The 12,223-nt window shown below is 54.6% G+C and overlaps 1 protein-coding gene across 1 annotated transcript in view; it reads right to left on the bottom strand.

Moving 5' to 3' along the window:
• The window catches only part of INHBB (inhibin subunit beta B), a 27,628-nt gene that overhangs the window by 10,693 nt on the left and 4,712 nt on the right, over positions 1–12,223 (bottom strand). Inside the window, exons 3-4 of the mRNA XM_007469663.1 lie at positions 10,984–11,097; positions 1,865–1,962 (exon numbers count right to left, since the gene is read on the bottom strand). Of these exons, the coding sequence (XP_007469725.1) occupies positions 1,865–1,962; positions 10,984–11,097 (212 nt within the window). The remainder of the gene's footprint in view (positions 1–1,864; positions 1,963–10,983; positions 11,098–12,223) is intronic.

Genomic DNA, 12,223 nt, shown 5'->3' with positions numbered 1-12,223 from the left:
CTGAACCAAGACAGCGTTTCTCAGGGTCTAATGTGAGACAGGGACAAGACAGAAAAAAAGAAAATAGGGAAATTATCCTCGTATATACAGGTACAGACAAGGCATCCTTTTTGCTTTCTAAACAAGACCAATGAACATGTTCGTCCATTTATGTATACGAAGCTAAGGACCTCTGTTCCCACACATCACGCCACCCCTCAGTGCACCTGTGCACCCCGTCTCCCTATAGATCCATGCCTGGCAGGCTCCCATAGTAAAGCAGCCCGGAAAGAGGCCATCGTAATGCTATGCTCCACACAAGTGCTCCCTTTCCTTACATTCTAATTGAATGCTCATAGCCAGTAAAACAGTCTCCGTCTAGCCATCGATGGGCACTCCACAGGGGAACCACCATGGCTGGCAAAGAGAAACAAAAAACCCAACGCCGTTACCAGCTTCATCTCCCAGCAGCCCAGGCCTACTGACTGGCTCCTGAAGCTGTGCTGATATCAAGTCCTCTCCGTGTTCAGCCCTTTCACCTCCAGCAAGTCAGCACTGCAGCCCCGCTGACCAGGCCCCGGGGCCCCAGTGAGTCAGGAGCTAGCCCGAGAAAAGAGGCGTTTCTTACACCCCTTCTTGGGCCCGAGGGCATTCACCTCTTTTAGCCCCTTCCCTTCCCCATGCATTAGCTTATGGGTTGAAATCCTGAACAAAAAAGAAAATGAAAAAGAATGAAAAGAATGAAATGGGAAGGATCCGATTTTTGCTTGATGGCTAAATGTATTTATATCTAATTAGGAGACCCCACTGTGAAAGGGGTAAAGTGTTTTGGTTCTGGCCTATTGAAGGACAAATACCTACTGTGTGCTCGTTCTCTGAGTTGGCAAGAGAGACCCAGAGTCCGTCTGCTTTAGCGCCGCCAATAGAACTGTGGGCAGGACCCTGGCGAACAGGTAGCATCCTCGGGGCTCCCCCTGCCCGCAGAGCCCGTCAGCCCAGAGTTTTTTCATGCGAGCTCTTCTCAAGCCAGGGATTTGAGGATTTGCCCCGTTGTACTTTTCCAAAAGAAAAGAGAGAAAGGGAGAGAAAAAGAAAGGAAGAAGGAGAGGAAGGGAGGGAGGGAGGGAGAGAAAGAGAGAAAGAAAGAAAAAGATTCAGCCTCTTTAGGGTGAAGACACACACAACATTAACCTTTCACTTGAGCTTCACCTCCCTTAGAGGGTCTAACGCTTCTCGAACCCCCGCAACTTCCTACTGACTCAGAAATAACAGCACAGAGCAAGGAACTTAATTAAAAATAAAAAAGGAGCTGCCAATGCCTTGGCTTTCATCAGGGACACAGGTGCTAAAACGCTCGTCCACTGACATGCACTATCACTAGTCAGAAGAACTAAGAACATGCATCTGTGTAGGATCCCTTTATGACGTTGTTTGTATCTATAAGTAATGTGGCCAAACTGTTGTTTAGCTAAGCTCAGCTCCCCAAGAATCCTGTATCAGTTCAATACAGAAATACGCACACGCCCATCTTGCACATAGTGGCGGTAACACCCTTTCCAGCCACAAGGGCTTGTTCTGGGTTCAGAGCCCCTCAGCAGCATCTCCAACACTTCCCGATGCGTCTGTCTTTTCTTCCCAAAGTGCTCTTTTATCCACTGTACAGAATGCCTTTGCACAGAGGACCTAGTGAGGACAGAGCCGTGTGCCAGGTGACGACAGCTCAGTGAGCCGGCAGAGCCAGGCCCCCGGTGGCAGCAAGCGCAGAGCCAGGAGTGTATCGGGCGCCGGTGAGTGGGAGACCCTCCACACTGGCACCAGGGTTGGAGCAGCCCTGGGGAAAGTAGGGCAGAGCCGGTCGGGGTGGAGAGGGGCGTCTGGCCGGGGCCTTCCAGGCAGCAGATGCTTGCGCCTTCTGAATTCGGAGCAGAAGGACCCGAGCGGGGTCCTGGTGACCTTGCGGGACCGCACCCGCCCACAGCAGCCCTGTGAGCGAGGAGGCATACAGCTGAGACGGGGTGACCGCCCAGATAGGGCACAGGAGGGACAAGCAGACAGGAGCAGTCAGGGAGGTGGAAGAAAAGACAGGACAGGGTGGTGGCACGCAGCCAGATGGGCTGCAGGGGCAGCGGTGGCCAAGAAGGCTGAGCGCAGCAGAGTGTCCCAGAAGGAGGCCGGGATAGGGTGCTGGGGGGGCAACCTGGGCCAGGGGACGGGTGGTCACCGGGTGAGCAACCTGTCCCGGGGAATGGGGACTCGAGGGTGCAAATGGCACTGTGTCCCTCCTGATCTGGGCCAGTGGGCGCAGAGCTGCAAGGCCAGGGCAGGGGTTTCAGGGGGGTAGCCTCCAAAATTGGGAGCCGAGGGATGGCTAACTCCAGACTCAGTGGTGAGCAGACTGCATGGGAGGCCTGGGGGCAGCCCTTGGGCCGAGTCCCTGGGGGAAAGGACTGCCTGGGGCATCTTACACTGAGAGACAGAAATGGAGCCCCAAACTGGAGGCCAGCCCAGAGGCTGGAGGGCAGAGGACAGTGGTGGTCCCGGGAGGGTCAGCACAGGAACTGAGTTCAGAGGGCTGGTTGGTGTGTGTGTGTGTGTGTGTGTGGGTGTGTGTGTGTGTGTGTGTGTGTGTGTGTGTGTGTGTGTGTGTGTGTGTGTGTGTGTATTGGGTATGGGTCTGTGTGTGTGTGTGTGTGTGTGTGTGTTGGGTCTGTGTGTGTGTGTATTGGGTATGGGTCTCTGTGTAATGTGTGTTGGGTCCGTGTGTGTATAGTGTTTGTAGTGGTGTGTGTAAGCATGTGTGTGTGTTGAGGTATACGTGCTGTATGTTTTGGGCTGTGTGTTGGAGTGTGCAGGTGTCAGTGTAGGACGGGGGCAGTGGGGAGTGTAGATGTGTGACTAAGGCACCAAATACAGGAAACAGTGACCAGTCTCCGGGTACTTGCGCCAATAGGATGGAAAGAGTATCAAGGCCCTTTTCCACCCTAAATAAACTCACTCCTGACTCCACGGGAGACTTAGAAGGCAGAATCCATAGGAATTTGTGACTGAGGGGGAGGAGATGGTGAAGGAGCGGTCAGGAACGGCGGTGTTGCCATGGAGACCCTTCCCACAGCCAGGTCAGATGTCTGAGATGGTCCACGGGGCCTTGGCGCTGGCGGCACGGCCACCGCCCCACCGCAGGGCCCACTGGACGGGGAAGCACAGACTTGCCCAGGACCCCTGCTTTTCCTGCCTCCCTGCCGCCGAAAGAAAAAAAACGTTCCCCAGATTCCCCTGGAATGCCTGCCCCTGGAAACGTCAGGAAGGTGTGGTCTGCGGAATGTGGCCATCAGAGGCTCCAAAGGGACCAGCTGAGTGGCTCTCCCAGAAGCACCCATGAGCCTCGGCCCTGGGGAAGGGGGGCTGTGTGGACAGCACACCCCTGGCCTGACTAATCCAGAGCTGGGGGTCAGCATGGAGGCCGTGGAGACAAAGCAGCGCCAGCCACACCAGCCGCCCGCAATGTGCAGGCTGGTGACCTGCAGCCCCCAGCATGTCCCAGGAGGAAGAGCCATCCTCCAACAGTTAAATCCTACAACCAAGCTCCGGCCCGCAGTTTTATAGGGGTCTCCGCTGTCAAGGAAACAGTTCAAACGCCTCGTGATGCCTCAGGGCTTCTCATCTGCTCCTGTCACCTATCCAACTTCTGATGAAGGATCCCCTTCCTCAGCTCCAGCCACTCTCTCTCTCTCTCTCTCCTGCTGCCACTGGGAACCACTTCTAGTGACCCGAATAGCTGTGAATCTCTAGGAAAACCACTCGTCCTCGCTTTCCTGGGACAAAGGAGTTTCCCAGGATGTGGGACTTTCCATGGATGGTCCCAGACAAACCGGGATAGTTGGTCACACTGGGGACCTCAGCCCTTCTCTCTTTACTGATGCAGCGTCCTTCCCCCAAACCTTGTCTGCCAGGAACACGCTCTGTCCAAACTTGCTTCCACAAGCCCTTCCGAGTCAGCTTCTGCCTCCGTTGAAATGGACACACTGCCCCATCCTCGGTGCCTTCCTGGTAGCCAGCGCTTCAATACTTGCCTGTCCATATGGGCTCAGTTATCCGTGTCGCCCGCTAGACTCTGGCTTCTGGAGCACAAGGCTACACTCTCTTTTTGTCTGTCCAGCTGTCACTAAGCCCAGCAACCATGGATGAGCCACGGGTGTCGGCCGAACTATTTTCCAATACGTGGGAAGGAATTCTGTGAGGTATGGATACACACAAGTTAAAGTTCTTCGAAACATTCTGAAAAGTCATCTTATTCCACTGATTCTTTAAGGTGCCTATCACAGGCCAGGCCCCGGAGCTATAGCTGTGAACAAGACAGTCAAAATCTCTATTCTCACAAAACTTTACTACCTAAGAAAGAAACACACAATAAATATGTTCTTAAAAGCAAGTAATTTCCAAGAGTGAAAAGTGTCATGGATTTTTAAAGGGCGGTTGATGGGAAGCAGACTGGTCAGGGGGCTGCATAAGTCAGGAAAGTCTTCTCTGAGGAGGTGATCCAAAGATAAGGAGGAAATCACAGAACTCGGGGGGAAGGGCTCCAAGGTGGGACTAAGAACGTTCAAGGAACAGAAAGCAAGCCAATGTGATTGGAACACGGTGAAGCAAGGGGAGAAGGATTGAAGGAAGTAGAGGCCAGATCACATTAAGCTTTGCAAGTTCTACGCCTTAGGATTAGATGTGACCTCCGTGGCTAACACAAGCTATTTCTCACATAGGAAAAGCTCAGAATTAGGAATTCCAAGCCTGGTATAATGGCTCCGTGGTCATTGGGCACTCATGCTCCTTGTACTTTTCATGAAGTTTCTATCATCAAAGTTATAATCACAAGATGGCTGCTGGAGCACCATCCATCACATCTTCATTTCAAGCAGTGGGAAGGAAGAAAGTAGAAGAGCAAAGCCCTGCATCCTCTTAGCTGAGCCAGCGCTCTTGGAAGAATAATCCCAAGAGCCCCAGTCAACAAATCTGCTTTTCTCTCATTGGCCACCTGTAGATGTAAAGGAGGTTGGGAAATATAGACACTTGGCTGGGTGCTGCACGGCTCCAAATTAAACAAGGGTTCGACCAGAAAGTAAGAAATACAGAATAAATATTGGGGGGGGGGCACCAAGGGTGTGGCAAGGAGCCTAGGGATTGTTCGAAGTGCAATGGGAAGGTTTTAGAGGGTTTTTATCAAGTGCTGCTGTGATCTGATTTACCCAGTGAGAAGGTCAGTCTAGCTGAGGGTGCACAATAAACTGTAGGGAGACAGATGAGTTAGGTGCTGTTACAATAACCCAGGTGGTGGTGGTCGGGCCAGCGTTTCAGCAGTGGAGGTGGTGAGAAGTGGCTGACTCTGGCCTCTGTTTGGGGGCTGGTGTCGACAGGACTTGCTGATGGACTGGGTGTGGGGTATGAAGGCAAGAGAGAAATCGGAGGGTGGATCCCACGTTTGGGGGCTGAGTGGCCAAGAAAATGCAGTGCCGCTTCTGGGAAGTGGGGAGATGGGGAGAGAAGCAGAGGGCAATAAACAGTTCCCCTTGAATGTGTGGGTTTTGAGAGGCCTGTTAGGCACCGGTAGGGGTGCTGAATAAGCAGCTGGAAGAAGTTTGGGGTTCAGGGCAGAGGTCAACCAAATTCGGGAGCTGCCAGCATACGGATGGCACTGAAAGGCAGGGCGAGATGAGTTCCCCCAGGGACAGGGTGTCGATGGACAAGAGGAAGGGAGACGGCCAAGGGTGAGGCCCCAGGGCACTTTGGCCTTGAGAGGTGAGAGAGCCAGCAAAGGAGGAGAGAAACGAGGCCAGCCTGGTGGACGGTGGACAGAGGGGGGGCAAAGGCCAGCTGCCAGATGCCGGGAGCAGCCGCGTACAGTGAGAGCAGGGAACTCACCCTGGGCCTTAGCAGCTGATTAGATCCAAGAGCGATTTCAGCAGAGCGGTGGGGACGAGGCCCCGGAAAGAAGAGCTGATAAGCAAGTGGACAGGCCAGGATGCTCTTCCCAGCAGCATGACTGTGGAGGCCGGCAGAGAGACCAGGCGAAGTTAGGGGCACAGGAGGTCAGGGAGGGCTCGCCCACCTTCAAGCCCAGGTGCCCAGGGTCATTCCGGACACCAAGCAGCTCCAACCCTGCTCTGCAAGATCCCCAGAGAGGGTGGGAGCAAAGCAGGCTTGGGTCTAGAGGGTCAGACCCTCGATAGGGAATCTCGGATGTCGGTGGCCCTAGGGGTCATTTCAGAGCCGGCAAAGCGAAGCTGAGGCCCCACTCAGCACAGGTCCCCATGCTGGACACAGTCCCTGCAGCATCTCGGTTCTTCTGGGGCTGCCCACGGTCCGGGGGGCGACCTTTGAACCCGTTCGTCTCTTGCCCTGAGTCAGGTACCCCTGCTTTGGGGGGACACCCAGGTGCTGGCCAGTCAGTATGCCATCCCAGAATTTGTTTTGCCAACTACCCAGAGCAGCGTTTTTCAGACTGTAGGTTGTTAACCACGAGTGCGTCGTGAGTCCAAATGTAGCGGGTTAAGACCTTCGTTTTTTAATGCAATAAAAAGGAATAGGATCGAAAATAACAGAAATCACACATAAAAAGGTGGGTATCTTTCATGACGCTCGTCTCAGTGACATCTGTGTTTGTATATTTGTGCGCATGTGTGTTCTGCATTGCCGTGTCAAGTGGATTTGTTACATCATGTTTAAGTTCCAAAGAGGGTGGGACTTCCCTGGTGGCTCAGTGGTTGAGAATCTACCTGCCAATGCAGGGGACACGGGTTTGATCCCTGGCCCGGGAAGATCCCACATGCCGCGGAGCAACTAAGCCCGTGCGCCACAGCTACTGAGCCTGCACTCGAGAGCCTGCGAGCCACAACTTATATATATATATATAAGTCTCCCAGCTAGAGGGGTGGCACAGGGAGGTTGGGAGGGAGATGCAAGAGGGAGTAGGTATGGGGATATATGTATTTGTATAGCTGATTCACTTTATTATAAAGCAGAAACTAACACACCATTATAAAGCAATCATACTCCAATAAAGATGTAAAAAAAAAAAAATAAAAAAAAAAAAAAAAAAAATCCAAGGAGGGGAGAGCCACCGGCCTCTAGAACCTCCCCTTGTGTCCCTGCCCCCCAGCAGTGACATCCTCCACAGTGGCCTGGGTGGGCGGCCGCCACTCATTCCCTCTGGTGAGGATGCTGTGTCCTGGATGGACGTGTTGGAGAAATAGTATTTCCAGGTGGGCGGTACCCAAACCACCGTTACTGGGAGTCGCATCAGATGCACCGGAACACGACCACACACTGCCATGGGAGGACCCTGCCCGGGTGCCCCTACCCTGCTGAGCGGAGCAGAGTGATGCTGTAGCCCACAGCCGAGCCCAGACCTGTCAGGAGGACAGGCCAGGGGTTCTCAGCGTGCCTGCACAGCCCGCCCCCAGAGATCCTGATGCAGTGAGGCTTGGAGGCTGCCTGGGCATTGAGGGGCTCTACGGCTGATCCTAACACAGGCCGGGCTGAGGACCACGGGCCTAGAAGGGGATGTGATGCTCCGACTCCCTAAGCAGAGGCCCTGGAACCCCTCAGAAGCCGTGCCCCCCTCCTCCCTTCCGCAGCCCGACGCGATTTGTGGCTTCGGTGTCCGAAGCTGCTGGGTCCCCTGGGTGTGGCAGAAGGTGATACCAGGCCTGTCGGCTCCCAGCAAGCCCTCGGGATGTCAGGCGCATCGCCCAGGACTCTCTGCCTCCTGTCCCAGAGACCCCAAAGCATTCCTCTAAGTAGAAACACCACGATGGCAGGTCTGGCCGTGCACAGGGACCAGCAGGGAGCCAGGTCACCTTCAGCTTCCTGCATCCTTCAGACATCTGCACCTCCCCACCCACCCTGGCCATCCCCTCCCCTTTCTTAGAGGAAGAAAGGGGTTATCCGAACATCATGGGGACCGGGATTTGATTTGATCGTAACTTGGTTACAGAAATTTCCGAGCACACGCGAGGATGGAGAGTTAGTACAATCAGCCCCGTGTACCCATCGCCCAGCTTCCGTGGTCCACTCACAGCCCCTACGCACTTGCGCCCCATCACAAAAGACCTTGCCACCCAATGTCACAGCCCTTTCCACCTGTGCACTTCCTCCTAGAACAGGGCCCAGACGAAAACACCTAGAAGCCTCGAGTAAACCCTCTGGGATGCTGAGAACTCTTGTCTGGAGACCCAGCCCCGGGCTCAGACACCAACAGGCGCTTCCCTGTGTGCCTGGCGGGGATGGAGACACTGCGCATACACTTATTTCAGGAGAACGGGGCTTGTAGAAGAAAGTTGGACAGATCCCCACTCTGTCTTCAGAGAAGCTGCTGGTGGACTTCCTGAATCCTTACTTGTTTGGGGCTCGTCTACCCACTCAGCACCCAGCTGGTCAACACTGCCTTGGTCAGTCTCCTTAGAAAAAAAGGAGCATTGCCTCCAAAATCCATCAGCAAAGGTCACCTCCTTTGCCATGAGATGAAAATACATCTGAAGTGTGTTTACCTGGGGAGGAGAGAAGGGGGATGGCAAAATGGCTCATTTTAAACTTGAGTGGCTTTGTTTGGGTTTTGCTAACAGATAAACTATCTGAACTCCAAACCAAAATAAATTCACCTCTGAAGTTAACCATGTTATTACATCAGTGCTGATGTAATGGTTCCAAACCATGAGAAAGTAAAATTCCAGCATAATGGGTCTCTCTGTTTAGCTAGAAGAAAGGCAGGGCTGCTGGCTTCTTGTCAGCTGGAATGTGGTGTTTTCTATCATGGTTACGCTGCAGGGGTGGGGGGGCGGTGTATGTGTGTGTGTAACCTAATTAATGATGTTTTAGTAACTGTGATGTGAAAGGGGGTGGATAGATGTGAAAATATAATTAAGGGGTGCCTAGAAGGTCCCTGGGCCCACCCCGAGGAGGGTTCCAGAAAGATCATCCCCTGCTCGCCCCACCCCAGAGCCTCATAGACTCAGCGAATCACAGGACGACATTTAGGACTCCAGTGGCCCTCCAGGAGGTCACAGGTCAAGGGGTTGGAAAGGTCAGAAAGGCTCAAAGACGACCTTACTTTGGGAGACAAGTTCCAGGTAAAAGAAGAAGTGGGACCCGCCCCTGCCCCACGATGCCCTTGCGGTATCGGCAGGCAGAGGACAAGCCAGCTCCTGCAGCCATGGAGAGCTGAGCAGATGATCCACTTGGGTGTCGCTCTGTGCGCCAGGAACTCAGGCCACAGCCCCACAGCCTCCAGAGCTCACGCTGGCCCTGCCCCTGGCCTGGAGGGCTTGGTCCTGGGCTCTGGCCCCCTCGCGTCCCCGCCAGGCTCAGGCCAGGCAGACACCCGCTGCCGCCCCCGCCGGGTCGGATGGAGGCTGGTGCACAAGGACGTTGACCTAAAGAACCCCGGGTCCCAGAGCCAACACCAGCCTCTGTGCTTCCTCAAGCAGGTCACCTGCAGCCCTGCGTTTCACCCTCCCGGTCCCCATTGCCCGGCAGCAGCTCTGTAACTCACGCTTCTCCCAGCAGGTGCCTTCCATGCCATTAGAGTTCTCGAGTCAGAGAGGTCTCCACCCAGTGGAGCTGGCGGCCTTCCCATCCCAGGTTCTACCTCAAACTCAGACGTTTGTTATTTTGAGGACTTTTTAACATATCTGTCATCGACATCACCTGCCCACCAGGTGCAGAACCCAGAGCCAGCCTCTGCGCAGGCCCGTGGGCTCCTTCGTCAGGTCGGGCTGAGGCCCGCGGGTCACATCTCATCGAATCCTGGCCACAAACCCATCACTGGTCCCATTCTGCAGATGCAGGAGGTTGAGGAGCCGGCCCAGTGTTCCAGGTATGGAGTCTGGTGGAACCACAGGCCTCAAGAGGGAAATAACCACCCCCCTTCCCCACGGAGGTGTACTCATTTGCTGGGGCTGCCAGAACAAAGTACCCCCGACGGGGGAGTGCAATGGCAGAAACGTATCGTATCGCAGTTCTGGAGGCTGGACGTCCGAGATCAAGGTTCCTTCTGAGGCTGGTTCTCTCCTTGCCTTAGAGACGGCCATCTCCTCCCTGTGTCCTCACATGGTCTGTATCCCGTGATGTGTGTCTGTATCCCAATCTCCTCTTCTTATAAGGACATTGGATTAGGGCTCACCTAGTGACCTCGTTTTACCTTAATTATCTCTTTCAAGACCCCATCTCCAAATACAGCTGCTTTCTAAGATACCAGGGGTTAGGACCCAACATATGAATTTGGGGAGAGGGAGACACAACCTGGCTCACGGTGGACTCACTCAGGGCCAGTGGTGGAGCCGGGGTGGAGCCAGCTCTAAGAACTGAGATAGGCTGGGACCTGGGACCTGAGACCCTTTGCTGCAGTGCTTGCACCTCAAGCGATAACATACAAAGAAACTATAAGGGACTAAAAATAACTGTGTGCATGTGCAGTCAGGGCAAATTATGGACAACAAGACACAAAAAGACCAAAAACCCAACTGCCACTTCTGAGGAGTCAGGAGCAAAAGCATGTACTGCGCATGCCCCCTGCACTCAGCACCGCCAAAGGGTGGGCAGAGCACCTAAGCCACGCCTCCCCCCGACACACCCCCATCCTCACCCCATATAAGGAACCAGCTCCCTTCCCCCGCCTTAGGGAGCCAGCAAGGGAACCTGTGGCTATTCTTGCCCTCCCTGCTGCCGCAGGGGCCCCAATAGAGCCTTGCCTGAATTTGTCGTCTGGCCCCTTACCAGTTTCTATTGATAAGAGGAAACCCTGGTTGGTATCAGACTCATCGACTCAGTTTTCCTGAGTGCCTGCTGTGTGTCAGGCCGTGGTGGATGTGACATGGCCCTGGATGCCACCATGTGAGCGACACATGAAAGGAAAGGACAGCAGCCCAGGGAGCAGCTCTCCGCAACAGTCTTGAATCCCTCCAGAGAGCCCAGAGCATAGGCACCTGAGCCTTTGCAAGCATGTCCAAAACACACCTGCCCGCCATACAGACTCCACAGGCCCCCGGAGTGCTGCCGCCGCGGGCTGGCACCGCCCTCCACTGACCCAAGGACTCTGCGGGCCCTCCGGTTCCAATTCCTCTCCTCACCCTGCAGAGCATGGGAGTGTGGGCACCACAAGAATTTGATGAACGAGTGAACGGATCCATGCAAGTTCTGATGGATTCGGTCCTCCTGGTCTGCCCTCACCTCTTTCCTCCTGAAACGTCATTGAATTCTGGGCCAGACCCACCATCCACAGTAAGGATGGGGCCCTACGGAGCTGAGGGTGCCCCCGGAGCATCAGACAGCTCACCAATGGGCAGCAAAACCCCCAACGCTGCATCCACCCCCTGAGTTGCTGGCTCTCTCTGCCCTCGGGGGAGGAATGGCAGACGTGGAATTTCAAAGCCACCAGCAGATGCTCAAGAGGTGGGCATCCAAAAAATCCCCCTGAAGCATCAGGTGTCTCCTGATGGAAGGGCTCATTCGACGCCGGAACCCATTACGTTGGGGAGGCTTCTCCATAGGTTTTAGCAGCAGGCCTGCTCCTCGGCTGTCTGGATCAGTTTGGGTGTGGTCTGGTCTTGCCTCAAGGCAGGAGGGAGGGCCAGAGGACCTCCTTGGGTCCCCTCCTGCCCCGGGATTTCAGGCAGACGTGAACATCTGGGGAGTGACAGTAGCTGAGCGATGCTGATGGCCCGAAGCCAGCAGTAACAGGGTGGCCCGGTCTGGGCAATCCACCCGGAGCTCACCAACTAGTAGGGATGCAAATAGCAGCAAGCAGCTGCCAGGGTTACCCATGTGACAGAGCAAGAAGCAGCACGGAGACGTGCCCCACCTGGGAGGAAACAGTAGTGCGGCGTGGGCGTGTGTCCACGGGCGAGCATCCCGGACACATGCACGCAGAATGTGTTTATGCAAAGGTGGTGGGAGGCCTGCTTGGGAGGTCCCTCCCGTCAGATCAAGAGAAGCTGGATGAGAATCACAGCTCCCGACCAAGCATTGTACACGCCTTTAGCTTTGCCGCCTGGTTTTTCTTCACCAAGTCCTCAAAGAAGAAAGGGCTGGGGACACCCTCTCATTTTCACACTGAAAGACAAGAAACACTGAGAGATGGCCCAGATCACACCAACGTTGCCCCAAACCCAGTGGATTTGCACTGACTACTATGGGCCCCGTGCCTTTCTAAGTAACTTTTTGCTGTAGCTACCTCTGAAATCAGCTTGGCTTTTTT

The sequence above is a fragment of the Lipotes vexillifer genome, unplaced genomic scaffold (assembly GCF_000442215.2).
Source record: "Lipotes vexillifer unplaced genomic scaffold, Lipotes_vexillifer_v1.1 scaffold1607, whole genome shotgun sequence".
Classification (NCBI taxonomy): domain Eukaryota; kingdom Metazoa; phylum Chordata; class Mammalia; order Artiodactyla; family Lipotidae; genus Lipotes; species Lipotes vexillifer.
Note: the sequence above shows the minus strand (reverse complement) of the source record. Positions and strands in the feature narration are given on the sequence as shown.